This window comes from Nothoprocta perdicaria, unplaced genomic scaffold (genome assembly GCF_003342845.1).
Source record: "Nothoprocta perdicaria isolate Ctin4 unplaced genomic scaffold, notPer1 scaffold_59, whole genome shotgun sequence".
Lineage (NCBI taxonomy): Eukaryota > Metazoa > Chordata > Aves > Tinamiformes > Tinamidae > Nothoprocta > Nothoprocta perdicaria.
Genome location: NW_020455854.1, coordinates 1377281 through 1391116, shown reverse-complemented (window position 1 = coordinate 1391116; position 13836 = coordinate 1377281). Strand labels below are relative to the sequence as shown.

Below are 13836 nucleotides of genomic sequence, written 5' to 3'. Positions count from 1 at the left end.
CCAGGAGCAGGGGGGGATCCCAGAGCAGAGGGGGAAGGGGCGATCCCGGAGCAGAAGAGCTCCTGGATAGGGGCGTTCCCATTAGGAGGGGCCCTGAGTGGGGCCTCGCGGAACGGGGGGCCCGGAGCAGGAGAGGACCCTTCGCAGGGGCTCCCGGAGCCGTGGGCACCACGGGAGCGGCCGGGCGCGGCCCTGGCCCCGCTGGCCCAGCACCTCCGGGTGGCACCTCTGCCGCCCGCTTCCCGATAAGCAGCTCAAAGTCCGGGCGGTGCCGGGCGCTGTTGCCCAGGCAGGCCCCGTGGGGTGACGGTGGGGAGGRAAGGCGTCCACCCACATCCCCCCCGCCCTGCGTCCCACTGCGGCTGCTCCTGCAGCGCCTCATTCCTGGGGAGCAGGGCTGAGGGCAGCGGGGTGTCCTCACTGCTGCAGGGCCGTGCTGGCCACAGGGCACAAACCCACCCAGGACACAGCGGCATGGGAGGGTGACAGCTGCCAGCGGGAAGTGGGGAGAAGAGGGTTGCAGGGGAAAGATCATGAGGATAAAGGCTCAAGGCTCCAGGTTGACCTTTATTGCATGAGCAGGCCCCAGGGGAGCCTGAACCCTCGGCAAAGCTCAGGCACTAAGGCCAGGCTGCCTAGGGGACACCCCCATACCCAGGACCCAGCCTGGGGCAGCCTGGCTCCCGTGTTGCAGCCCCGTCCCCTCCCCAACCCGCCATGGGCCAGCGTGGCATCCCCTAAGAGCCAGAGAAAGGTCCCCCTTTCTCCTGCRCCTGTCCCCCAGGGGTGCCCCCAGCTGCAGGGGAGGCCGTGGGCCCGCGTGGGGCGAAGGTGCAAGGCACAGTCCCTGGCGGGGTGCGCAGGCAGGGGGCCGAGGCCGCGCGGGGCAGGCGGGGAGCACGGGAGGTCCCAGCAGAGTGGCAGGTTGGGGTGTCCCAGCAAAGGGGGTACGGAGGGGACGGCCCCGTCCCGCGTGGCGGCTCCCAGCAGGACTGAGCTCTGCTCCCCGCCGCTGCCCGTCCTCGGCGCGGCCGCTCACAGGTCGCTGTCGTCCTCGTCCTTGCCCTGCAGCCCGTTGACAGGGCTCAGCGCCAGGCGGTTGCTCTCGTTGAGCCGCCGCACGCGGTAGCTCTCGTAATGCACGTTGTGGGTGATGTCCTTGAGGTCCTGCAGGTGGGAGCTGCCCGGCGCGGCAGCCGGTGACAAGGGCGTGAAGGAGGTGGTCGCGCACGGCGGGCGCAGCAGGCACGGCTGCCCCCGTCCCGCCACGCTGTCCCGGCCCCCGGGGGAGCCCGTGCCAGCCCGCCCTGCGTCCCACGGCACGACGGAGCGGCGGGAGGCCGCGTGCCCACGGCCCCGTGTGCCCAGCGAGGTGCCTCACCGGATGAGCAGGTCCCGCAGCATGGGGAACTCGCAGTGCACTGGGTTCTCCACTGCAAGGCAAGACAGAGAGCGCTTGGCTGCAGGCCGGGGAGCACCCGGCGCCAGCCCAGCATGAGGGGGCACACAGAGGACTGSCACATGTCAGCCGGGCACCCATTCCGAGCCAAGGAGGGACGTCCTGGCTGCAGACACCCTGTGCTGCTGCCTGAATGTCCTGGCTGCTGGTGCAACATTACCTTCGATGATGCCCCACTTGGTCTTGCGGCCCAGCACCCGCTTGCCGTTCACTTGGTGCTCCTGGTCTGCCCCCACCACGGCGAATGGGATCTTCTCCTGCGGGTAAAGGAGAAGGTCACCCAGGGGTGCTGCCATTYGCCATCCCCCCGCACTGTCCCCCTTCCAGCACTCACCCGAATCCTGTCGTTCAGGGCCCTGTCATCCGGGTCCTCRTCAAAGTCCTCCTGCGGGTACACGCTGATGGCGTGGGCCTTCAGGTCCCTCTGGATCTGCAGGACACAGMGGCTTGAGAGGGCCAGGGGTGGATGGGTGGCAGGAGACAGAGCACCCTGCGCACCGGGGGCAGGCCAGGGAGCCCCCGGGAGCCAAATGCGGCGCCGAGGGCACCGGGCAGCCCTGGGGCGCTGCCCTCACCCGCTGCTTGAACTCGGCGCGCTCCTCCAGGGTGAGCGTGTCGGCCTTGGCGATCACGGGCACCACGTTGACRATCTTACTGAGCCGCCGCATGAACTCCAGGTCGAGGGGCCGCAGCCTGCAAGGGCAGCCYGTTGGTGCCAGCTACCCCCAGAGCACCAAAACCCAAGCCCCCCGCATCCCAGACACACCATTATTGCTCCCACCCCTCAAAGCTGCCCAGGGCGAGGGGCTGGGGCTGTGGAACGCAGTCAACACTCACCAGTGGCCCGTGGGGGGCACAAAGTAGACGCAGCCATGCACCCTGGTGTCCGGGATCTTCCTCTTGCGCGTGATGAGGATCTCCTCGCGCAGGTACCTCTCGTACTGCTCGTTGATGTACTTGATGATGGGCTCCCAGCTGCCAGGGGGGCATRGGGAAGGTGGTGAGGGGCCTGGGGACAGTGCCTAAGCAGCCCCAACACCACCCCCAAAAGGAAGCTGCACATTTGCAAATGAGAAACYGGGCTGAGTGCCTGATCCTGCTGGGGACCAGCAGGACGGGGACGATCCCTGGCATGGACACCCTTAGTTGTGGACTATAAAGCCCATGCTTCCCGAGCGGAATGGCCAGGAGCTGCCTTGGGGCCAATGCCAGCCCTGGTGCCTGGTCCCAGCTGCATCCCAACCAACCTACCAATTCTCATTGTTGATCTGATCGCCAAATCCCGGTGTGTCTGTCACGGTCAGCTTCATCTTCACACCCYTCTCCTCAATGACTGGCGGGGCACAGGGACACAGCGTCAGTGGCCACCAGCGCCGGGGAGAAGCGGCGATGCCACTTGTGCCCAGGAGGCAGGACAGCGCTGGGAGGGGACAGCAGGGCCCCCGTGGTGGCAGTGGCAGCAGCCTTACCGTGGGTGACGGACTGCAGCTGCACYGTCTTGGGGATGCGCTCCTCTCGGCCGGGCTGCGTGGCTTTGCGGCTCACCTTGGACTTGAAGAGCGTGTTCACCATGGTGGACTTGCCCAGGCCGCACTGCCCTGCGGGGAGCCGCGCGGACGCGTAAGGGCAGCCCCTGCTCTCCGCGCCGGCGCTCCCGCACCGCCCCGGCGCGGGTAGCTCTGCTCCCGCGTGCTCAGCCAAAACATCCCCATTCTCGCCGGCAGCCGCGRGGGAGAAGCCGGCGGGATGCGCTGGGGAAGCCTCTGCGCTGCAGCCCCGCTCGCTCGCCCACCAGGAGCCAGACGCGTCCCGCACCTCCCTCCCACGGCTCCGCGCTCCGGGAAGCGGCTCCCGCGTGGGCGGCTGCCCAGCCGGCCCCGGGGCAGCGCTCACCCACGACCATGATGTTGAACTCGAAGCCTGTCTTCATGGTCTTGATCTTCATCTGGTCGAGCACGGCCTCGATGCCCACGTAGCCGAAGAGCTCGCGGCYGCCCTGCTCGGGCTGCGTGCCCGGGGGCAGCTCCTCGGGCGCTGCCGCTGCCGGCGGCTCCATGCCCAGCTCCGGGGGCTCCAGGCTGCTCCCTGTGCAGGAGAGTACAGCCCCATGTGAGACCTCATCATGTGAGCGTCCCCAGCCCCTACACCCRTCCTGGGGCTGCCTCGTGGCCCAGGGTGGAAGCGGAGGGCAGCCCTGCACCCACCCAGCCACGCGCAGGGACAGTGGCTGCAGGTGCACGGGCAGGCACGGCTCGATGGGTGACGCTACCGCGGCCCTTTGGCATAAACCCAGGGCCAGACTCAGGCCAGGCAGGGCTTTGCAGGGCGTCCCCAGCTCGGCCGGGCACCCCTCCCGACGCGGGAGCCGCGGGCAGGGGGCCGGGAGCCGCGAGTGCTCCCACGGGAGCGGCGCCCGCCAGGCTGCCATGCCGGCACCGTTGCCCCAGCAGCCGACAGCGCGGCCCCAAGCCCGCGGCGCRGAGACACGGCGCATTCCTCGCCGCCCCCCGGGCCCGGCCCGGCAACGGGGCCGCTCCGCACTGCCAGCCCCGTGCCGCCGCGGGCACATCGCATGGTTCTGCCGCCACGGGCACCTTGCACAGTCCTGCCACCGCGGGCACCTCGCGCGCTCCTTCCCGCCTCCGTCCCCCTGCAGCCCCAGGGCTCCTGCGGCGGCAGCAGGTGCCCTGTCAGGGGAAGCCTTGGGAGCCCAGCACCGTGCTGTGCCAACCCCGAGCGCCCTGCAGCCACGCGAGCCACATCGAGGGCGGTCCCGGGGACACGTGCGGCTCCCACGCGGATGCTGAGGACAAGGATCCCGGTCCATGCACCCTGCTGGCCGTGGCGGGCCCCCTTGGCGGCTGTGGCACACGTGCCCCCGGCCACCCGCCCACACGTGCCCTGCAAGCTGTGCAGCACCCAGTCAGCCGCGCCGGTCCCTGCAGCCCAGCGGGGTGGCCAGAGCCCGGCGGAGCCCCAGGGCAGCCTGGAGCGGAGCTGAATCCTTTGCCCTCCTTTGTCTCCCGGCTCCGGCAGCCTCCGAGCCCTCCTCCTCCTCCCCGACCCGGCCATTGTTYGGGTCCTACCTTGGTGATGCTAGTGCGCAGCCGGGGTGCCCGTGGGTGCCATGCACAGCACCCCACACCCAGGCAGCCTCCCGGGCCCCGGGCTGCTCRCGGGGCTGCAGCTCAGTCCCCTCCCCTCCGTCTGCTCCCGCGCGGGGAGCAGAAGGCGGCCGCGAGCCTGGCCGCGCTAACGGCAACGGTGCCTCCCCTCTCCTCCGCTCGCCGCCTTCCTCCTCCTCCTCCTCCCCTTCCCCCGCTCCTGCCAGCACACGCATCCTCCAAGCGCCAAGTGTGCCCGGGCACAGGCTGCCGCGGCGCTGCCCGTGGCGTCACCGTCCCCCGTGCCCTGGGCACCGCCGCGGTGCAGCCCCGCTGCGCTCRCCTGGGCACGCGCCGTCGCCCCGGCCACGCTCCGGAGCGCGGATGCAGAACCAGGCACTACCGCAGTTGCCCTGGAGCTACCGGGTGCTACCGGTGCCGGTTAAAGGCACCCTGGGTGCCACATCCCTGGCGGGCATCGTGCTGCCCATTCCCACAGAGCATCACCACGGATGGGCACTGAGCCGGCCCTGCTGACGGGAGCCCCAGCCTAGAGCCGGCCTCCCCATCCCGCCCATCCCATCCCATCCCATCCCGCCCCATCCCAGTGACCTCCTGCTGCAGACGGAAACAGCCCGGGGGAGAGGGCAGGGCGGAGGCTGGCGCGGGGCGTCGCGCTCACGGGCGCGAGGCCGGGAGCCTCCCCGGCGGCCGCGGCGGGCAGCGAGGCCGGCGCGCGGCGGCTCCTGCACAGCCCGTCATTAGCCACTAACGCGCCCGGCTAATGGCTCCCTGTGGCCGGACCTGTTCACAGCCTGGTTGAAGGCGTTTTGTTTTCCAGGCGGGGATGAGCGGTGGCCAGGGGCTGCCCCAGCCCTTAATGACTGGTGTGGGGTTAATCAGCGCGTTTCCCAGGGAAGCCTCTAATGAGCGCCTGGTGCAGAGGACRGGCTGCAGAGCGAGACCCCTATGTGGGTCACGCAGCTCTGTGGGGGCTTGGAAGCGGCTCCCAGGAGCTGGAGGGACACGGGCACCCTGCAGGCTTTGGCACCGACAGGCCCGTCTGCAGGAGCAGATGGGATGAGGAGGAGGAGGGATGCACGCCGCGCGGCACGGCGAAGGATGGAGGATGCTGCAGGCACGGGGGACACAGGGAGAGGGATGTCACCGCCGCGCCGTGTGCCGGGCCTGGGCCGGGTGCCTCGGCAGCACCCGCGCCTGCCCTGGGCTGCTGGTGCCCGCCGGGCTCCGGCCAGGGCCAGCCCTACCTGCCCGGCCGGACACGTCCCGTAAACACCGGGGCCTCTCCCAGCGCCGCGCGCGTCCCGAGGGGAAAGACGAAYGGCGTCTGTGGCCGGCCACGGAGCCAGCCTGCCTGCGAGGGGACCGGCCACGCAGGCTGCGCGCAGGGGCTGGGGCTGCACAGAGGGGCTGGGGGCTGCGCGGAGGGTCTAGGGGCTGCGCAGAGGGGCTGAGGGCTGCGCAGAGGGTCTAGGGGCTGCGCAGAGGGGCTGGGGGCTGTGCAGAGGGGCTGGGGGCTGCGTGGAGGGTCTAGGGGCTGCACAGAGGGGCTGGGGGCTGTGCAGAGGGTCTAGGGGCTGCGCAGAGGGGCTGGGGGCTGCGCAGGGGCTGGGGGTGCCCGTCCTGCTCCCTCCCATGCGCTCCCGGCGCGCAGCTGCAGAAGCAGAAGTGAGAGCGCGGGGGCCTCTCCAGCCCCAGAAGTGAGAGCGCGGCCTCGGCAGCCCCACGGCGCCCCGTGCCCACCCTGCCCGCTCCTGCCTGGCATGAGGGGGCTCCGGTTTGGGCTGTCTTGCTGGCCGCGGTCAGGGTGGCGCTGGGTGAGGGTGTCGGGTGGGCAGCGAGGTGTCGGGGCGCTCGCCCTGCCCTCCTGCCCTGGTGCCGCGCGCCCCACACCGTCCGTCCGAGCCCGGCCGGGCGAACCCCGTGCCGTGGTCCTACCTCGAGCGCTGGCGGGCACAGCCGGCCCCAGCCCAGGCTGCTGCTGCGGAGAGCCGGCCACAGGGGCCAAATGGCTCCTGGGGTGCAAAGCAGGGAGGGAAGCTGCGGCCCGCGGCTCCTCCTCCGCTCCTCCTCCTCCTCCTCCTCCTCCTCCTCGCCTCAGGGCCCTGCGTGGGCGACCCGGGGCTCGGCATGGAAGTGAAAGGCGGCCCCACCGCCTCCATGCGCAGCTCTCGGCTTCCTCAAACGAGGAGCAGGCCGGAGCTTGCCGTGCCCGGCCACGGGGAGCGCGCGGGGACGCRCACGGTGCCCGCGCTGCAGAGCTCCGGCCGTGCTGCCCGCCTGTGTCCGGGACAGGAACGGCCGCGTTGCCACCTTGTCCTCGCAGAGACGAGCACCGGGGGCGGCCAGGCCTCCATGCAGCGACGGTGCCGCGGGCAGGAGCTGCCGGGGCCGGGCGGCAGCGCAGGGCCCTGCGTGCGGCGCCGTGATTCACCCTGCCCGCAGCGGGAACGCGGATGCCATCGCCAGCGTTAGCACTTATGGCCCTGCCGAGGGGCCAGCACAGGCTGCGGGGCGGCCGTACCCGGCGCCTAATCAGCCCTTAGGGGCTGCACGCCGCTCCCGGGACGTGTCCCGCGCCCGGGGCACCCGCTTGCACCCAGCCCTCCCCAGGCAGGGTGTGGGCAGCTCGCCGGGGCGCCCCGGCACCCCTCACCCCAGGGGGAAAGGCGGGACGGGAAGGGCGGGAAGCGCTGGCCGCGGGACAAGATGGGCGCGATAGGGCGCGGGAAGCCGGCCCCGGTGCCGGAGCGCACGTGTCCCGACGCGCCGGCGCGCGCTGCCAGCGCCGCCCCCCCACCGCGCCGCACGTGCCGGGGCCGCGGGGCAGGGCGGGCGCGCGCTCCTACCGTGCTGCGGCGGCGGGGCGGGCAGCCCCAGCACCAGCCCCCCGAGGAAGGCAGGCTGCGAGCTCACTTGCACCGTCTGCGGCCGCGACACCAGCTTGAAGGCGGCAGCTCGGGGCACCAGCGGCGGTTCGGCGGGACCCTCGGCGGTGCGGGGTGCCCGCCCGGGGCCCGTGCGGGGCGGCATCCGTGGGGCGGCATCCATGGGGCGGCCGGGCCAGGGGGAGGGCGGCTCTGAGGCGAGGGGCCGGGTGGGAGCGCGCGGCGGCGAGGCCGGGGTGCCCGGCTCCTCGGCGATGTGCAGGTCGAGCGCGGGCAGCGAGGCGGCCAGGCGCCCGCGGCGCTCGGCATCGCCGGCGGGAACGCTGCCCTGCGCCAGCACCTTCTTCAGGCCGGGGCCGGCGGGTGGTGCCGGGGGGCTGCCCGCGGGCTGCCCGCGGAGGCCGGCGACGCCGTTGGGGCCGCGGCGGCTCTGGAAGGAGGAGACGCGGGCCAGGCCGGCGGCACCGTTGGGCCGGGCGGCGGGGCCAGCGCCGCTGCTGAAGGAGAGGCTGCTGCCCAGGCGGCTGCGGGGTGGCGAGAGGGGCCCCTCGGCTCCATCCTCCGCCTCAAACGACTTCTCGAGCGCTGCGGGGAGAGAGAGGCGGTGCGTGAGCGCGGCCCGACCCCGGCATCCCCCCTGTGCCACCAAAGGGCCGTTTGTTCCTCCCGTCCCTCCGGGAAACCAGATCCGGGGCTGGCGGCCGCGCAGGGCTCGGGTCTCCCGGGYGCTTTGTGTGGCGCCGCTCGCCGTGGGGCCGGGCTCGGCGGGGGCCGCGCGCCCCCCGGCCGCACACTGACCCCTTTCTTCCCCTCCCGCCGACGGTAACCGGAGCCGCTCCCCGGATCYGCTCCCCCCTCTGCATCCTGGGCTCTGCTCCGCCGCTCGGGCACCGTCGCCGGCTCTCTCAGGCCCTGGGGCAAGGGGAGAGCTTGAGAGCACAGATGCAGACCATGCCCTGTCCCAGCCTGCAGCAAACCTGCAACAGATGCTGGGAAGCRTAATTACCCTGCTTTGCTTCCCAGATGTTAACTCTGAAGGCTAATGATGGTGAGGTAGGCCGGTACTACCAGCAGCAACACTGATGACTATACTGGGGTCATCTGTGCCCAAATCAAGCACCTAGCAATAAGTGACTGTGCCCAGGAGGACTTTCCACTTCGTCCAACAGAAGGACAGTAGGGTGTCCCATACATGTAGGATGAGAAACACCCTCCTTTGGCTTCCTTGAGGGTCAGCTCCCTTGAGTCCAGCCTTTCTGCAGRGAAAAGCTCCCAGCGGCTCTCACAGGCAGCAGGGACCTTTCCCAGCCCCTCAAGCTGCAGCTCTGCGGGCAGCGCAGACGCCGCTGCAGCCGCTGGGCCCCCACGGCACCCCAGGGCGCCCCACAGCTCAGCCAGGCCCCCCGTGGCCGCTCCGTGGGCGGCAGAGGCAGCAGCCGGAGCAGCCTCCCGGGAGCCGGAGCTGCCGCGCCAGGAGCAGCGGGAGGCCAGGCTGGCCGGGGGCCGCCCGCACCGCCCGCCCCCGGAGAGCGCGCGGAGCCAAGGCGCCCGCGGGGCGCACGGGACGCGGCCGCCCGGCSCACGCAGCGCCGCCGGCACACGGCTCTGCCCCGCTCCCCCGCGGCCTTGGCGTGGGGGCAGCATCCTTTTCCTCACGCCCCCTGTGCCCTCGGTGCCCCGTCCCCTCCCTGCGCTGCCCCAGGGCCGCGGCCCGGCACAGCTGGGGTCAGGGGCCGGCGCGCGGGCGCCTTAATTAGAGCTCTCCGCAGGGCAGGTATTTCTCCATCGCCCCGCTCGGGTGGCCGGGCCTGCCCCCGCGAGGCTGCCTGGGGCAAGGGGACACGGGGGGTGGCACTGCCCTCCCTGCGCCAGCCTCCCGCTGCTGGAGCGCCGCAGCCCGGCAGCACCCACYGTCCTCGTGCGCGAGCAGCACCCGCAGGTCCAGCCCCGCGCGCAGCGGGACGGGCGGCGGCGGGAGCGGACGGGTTAACGCGGCCGCMCTAGGTGCTCGCATTCCTCTCCGGGCGCCCCAGCGTCAGGTTACGGCGCCCGCTCCTCCCCACCCTGCCCCTTCCCAAGCCCCTTCCCGACCTGCCGCCTCCGTGCGCAGCGAGGAAGAGCGGGGGCCGAGAAAGGCTCCCTGCCCCCCTGTTGCCCTCGCCCGGCCTGGGGGCTGCCAGGGCAGCTGCTGTCCCACAGACCCTTCCCCACTCAGCACCCATCCCGTGTCCTGGCACCTTCCCGTTCCCGCAGCCCGTGCAGCTGCTCAGGGCACCCCGCTCTGCTCCGGCTGGCACCGGGCCTGCAAGGGGAGCAGGGAGCAGAGCATGGGGATGCCAGGGGGTCTCGCTGCTGCCCCCAGCCTGGGTGTAGCCCCTGCTGGCAATGCTGTCCATGCACAGACACTGCTCCCCTTGCCCCAAGGCTCCGCGAAGCTGCAGGGCGCAGTGCTGGGTGCCCCTCGCGCTCAGGCTCCTCTCTGCACCAGCACCCATGGGTGCCAGCCCGGCTGCACAACCCCAGCTCCACATGATGTGGATTCATTCCCAGCACAGGACCCTCCCAAACAGCCGCTCGCATCCAGGGTACCCCAACACTCCCCCGGGCACCCACCTCTGCTCTCCTGGCACCCGGGGGGCACGGGACGCCCCCCCCGCCCGCAGCGGGCCGCGGCGCAGGCACAGAGCACGCACATCCCTGCAGCGTGGGCCCCGGCGTGCCCGGCTCCCCCCGCGCAGGGCGTGTGCGCGCGCGGGTTGCGGCATGCACACACACACACACACACACACACACACACACACACACGCATGCAGCCGCCCCACGCAGCGCCCGCGTGCATGCACACGCCACCCTGCTTGCACACCCGGCGCGGCTGCTTGCACACCCGTGCACACATGCATGGGGAGGGCATGTACGCGTAGGTGGGAGTGCGCACCCACAAACCCGCACTCGTGCACGCACTCGTGCACACGCACACACGAGCCCGAGCGTGCACAGGCACCCACAGAAGTCGGTGCCCGCGGCAGCCCGCGTGGTTCRGAGCTGGCACACGCGCTCCCTCGCCCCGTCCCCGTGTCCCCGCGCGCCCCGCGCTACCTTCGAAGTCGGAGAGGATGCCCTCGAGGTGCTCCTTGACGGAGAGCTGGGCCATGCCGGGGGGCGGGCATGGGAGGCGGCAGCCGCCGGGGCCGCCCCGTCGGGCCGGGCCGGAGCCGCTGCAGCCCGCGGGAGGGGACGGCGCGGCTGCCCCGGCCGCTGTGGGCAGCGCGGGGAAAGGAGGAGGAGAAAAGCGAGGCGGGGGAGGAGGGGAGAGGGCGGGCGAAGCGGGCCCGCTGCGAGCCGCCGGGGAAGGGGAGGCGCCGCCGCTCCCCCCGGCCCGCCCCGGCCCGCGGCGCCCCCGGCCCAGCGCTGCCGGCCCCAGCCCCACACGTCCCTGTCACCAGCCGCCGCCCCTGCGGGCCCCGTCGCTGCCGGACGCCCCCATCCCACGGGTCCCACCGTTGCGCCAGGGTGGCTCTGCCTCTCGCGCCGCCGATGGCCCCGTCACTGCTGCTCCTGTGCCACAGCTTCTGTCATCTCCACGTATCCACACAATGGCACTGCCATCCCCAATGCCACCACCACCATCCCACGAGCTCTGCTGTCCCAAGGCCATCTCCTCCATGCAACAGCACTGCCATCCCCAGTGCCACCAGCCCAATGCCACYGGTTGTGCCTGCGCAGCACTGCTGGCCCCGTCCCACAGGCAGTGCTGGTGCTGTCGCCGCTGTCCCCAGGTCAGGGGCTCCGCAGCAGCTGGGGGCCACCCATGGACACTGCTGCGAGGGCTCCCAGGGAACTCCCGCTTGGCAGAACAGGGGGGAATGGCGCTGGCAGGGCCCCCTGTCATCACCTCTCAGCGGGGCTCCTTCRGGGGTCTCACTGGCCTCCTTATGCGTCCCAGTGTGTGGCCCGTGCCTCGCCGGGCAGTCCCCAGGGGCCAGGAGCAAAGGGTTAACCCAGCACCCAGCACGGGCGGCTGGGGAAGGAGCTGGCAGCCCCTTGCGGGAGCGGCGAGGAGAGGCGGGCGCCGCGCTCGCACCCTCGCTGCGAGGGGAAAGAGCCGCCGGCTCCAGCGCATTCCTGGGCCGGGCCGGGGGCGGCAGCCTGGCCGCCAGCCGCCCGCGCGGCCCCCGCGGCCCCATCCGTGCGGCACCCTCGCCCGGGCGCTCCCGGAACAGCCGCCCCGCCGGCGCAGACCCATCCCTGCCTGCGCGGAGCCGCTTCCCTGCCCCGGCTCGGCCGCAACATCTGGCAGACAGATGTGAGGAGAGGCGGCTCTGCCCCGCAGGGACCCCYGGGGCCCAGGGCTGCGCCAGCCCCYGTGCTCAGAGGGCACCAGCTGCCTGCCCAGCTCCCCCCGTCTGCCCCACGAGGGGTGCCCGTGGCAGCCAGGCGGGCACGGGAGATGCATCCCAGCGCTGGAGCTCTCCAGCGGCGCATCCCATAAACTCGGCGGTGATTTATGGAGCTGCCTCTGCCAGCTGAGCAGAGCCAGGCGCCGGGTTCCCGCATGCCCGGCCCAAAAAAGGCAGGGAGCGAGGGAGCGGGCGCGGGGGGAGYGCCGGGGCGCTGCACGTGTGCCCGCGGCCGCCCCGCACCGCCCCTCAGCACGAGCACCTACCTGCTCCCTGGGCACGGCCCGGGGCTCACARGGAGGGAGAAGCAGCGGGCACGGCCATGTGGGGTGCCCTGGCCCCATACGGGGACAGTGCGGTGAGAGCGGCRTCCCCAGCACCTCCTGCCCTGCAGCTGCCCGGCTCGGTGCCCACCTGCGCGACAAGGAGGAGCATTTCAGCAAGGGAGGTTTTTGCTCTCTCGGCTGCTGGGGAGGACAGTGCTGGGGCCAGGCGGCAGCCCGATATGGTGACATGCTGACATGAGGTAGTGAACACCCCACAGGGGACAGCGAGGGCCGCCCGCTCCGCTCTGCACCATGCTGGGGGTCACCACGCCGCTATGAGTGACCCGGGCAGGAGGGTCCCGGGCACCCGCAGAGCCCTTGAGCGGAGCTCAAGGAGCAGCTCCCAAGAATGCGGGTGGCTTYGAGGAGCGCAGGGGCTGTCCCAGGCCAGCCGAGCCCCTTGGGGCCTTCCTTGGAGCTTCTTATCAACACTGAGAGCTGCTCAGGGTGCTCAGGGGCACCTCAGAGCCACCTCAAGGTGACACGAAGCGGCTCCGAAGAGGTTTGGAGAAGCCTTAGAGCTGCTCAGAGTTGTTTGMGGGAGTTCTGGGGTCGCTTAGAGCTGTTTGCTCAGGGAACTTCAGAGGAATTACAGGGTTTTCTGGAGTATTTTGAGCGATTTTGAGCCGGTTGGAGAACTTCTCAGAGGATGTGCAGGGCGGTTGGAGTGCCTTAAAGCACCTCAGAGCTCTTGAGGAGTATTTGAAAGCCTTTTACAGGTGTTAGAGAAGAATTTCAGGCTGTTGCAGAGGAGGTTTGAAGCTGCTTTAAGGCTGCTCAGACCTTTGCAATGCCATTTAGAGGAGTTGTAGAGGGGCTTGGAGCCCTCCAGAACTGTTTAGAGATGTGACAGAAAAGCTTTAGTGCTGCTGAGAAAAATATTAGAATGGTTTAGAAGAATTTGAGGCCTTTTAGAGGACTTTCAGAATACTCTGCGTGTGCCTCAGAGCACATTAAAGACATTTCACAGCCGTTCACAGGAGTTTCAGAGCAGTTTATAGCTGTCACAAGACTTTTTTGGATTCCTTTTGAGCAATTTCAGGACTTTTTGAAAGAGTTTAGAATTTAAGTGCTCCTTCCTTTTAGAGGCCTTTTACAGCATTCGGAGGCMTTGCAGCTGCTTCGAGGGGTTTGGGAGCTCTGCAGAAATGGTTGGAGCTCTGGAGCTCTCCCGAAAAGCTGGATGCCCGTGGGGGCTGCTGCCAGCTCCAATGGTCCCTGGCCCCTAACGCCACCGCAGCCCTCCCTGCAACGCACAGGGCAAATGCAAACCCTGCCCCGGTGCAGCCCAGGGCGAGGGGACGCTGTGGGGCAGCACCCGGGGCCAGCCCCTTCCCAAGCCCCTTCCCTCCATCCATCCATCCCGCTCGCATCCAGCCCTCCTGGCGCTCGGAGCCGCCCCGGAGCAAAACAGGCCTCTGGGCAGGAATCGTAACAGCTTTTAATCCGACAAGAACCGATACATCATTTCAGACAATACTGTTTTTGCCTCGTGGTTGGGACTTCCTTCACAAACCAGTAGGGAAAGAGGAACGCTTTTGGGAAGTACGGGTTTTGTCTTTTTTTTTTTTTTTTTCCATAGGGACTTTAAAGCATGGTGAATGTGCAAGTCAGTGCTTTGTTTGCTTAAAACTTTTTCCC

The 13836-nt window shown here is 70.2% G+C and overlaps 1 protein-coding gene across 1 annotated transcript; it reads right to left on the bottom strand.

Annotated features, from left to right (window-relative positions):
• Nucleotides 1–875: 875 nt before the first annotated feature.
• Nucleotides 876–10623, bottom strand: SEPT12 (septin 12). Its single transcript, XM_026048967.1, has 11 exons — nt 10569–10623; nt 7434–8057; nt 3353–3544; nt 2929–3057; nt 2711–2792; nt 2297–2434; nt 2035–2152; nt 1794–1889; nt 1620–1716; nt 1382–1433; nt 876–1180 (listed from the first exon to the last, which is right to left on the bottom strand). The coding sequence occupies exons 1-11, from the start codon at nt 10621–10623 to the stop codon at nt 1036–1038; spliced, it is 1728 nt and encodes a 575-aa protein (XP_025904752.1). The 3' UTR covers nt 876–1035.
• Between the last annotated feature and the right edge of the window lie 3213 nt (nt 10624–13836).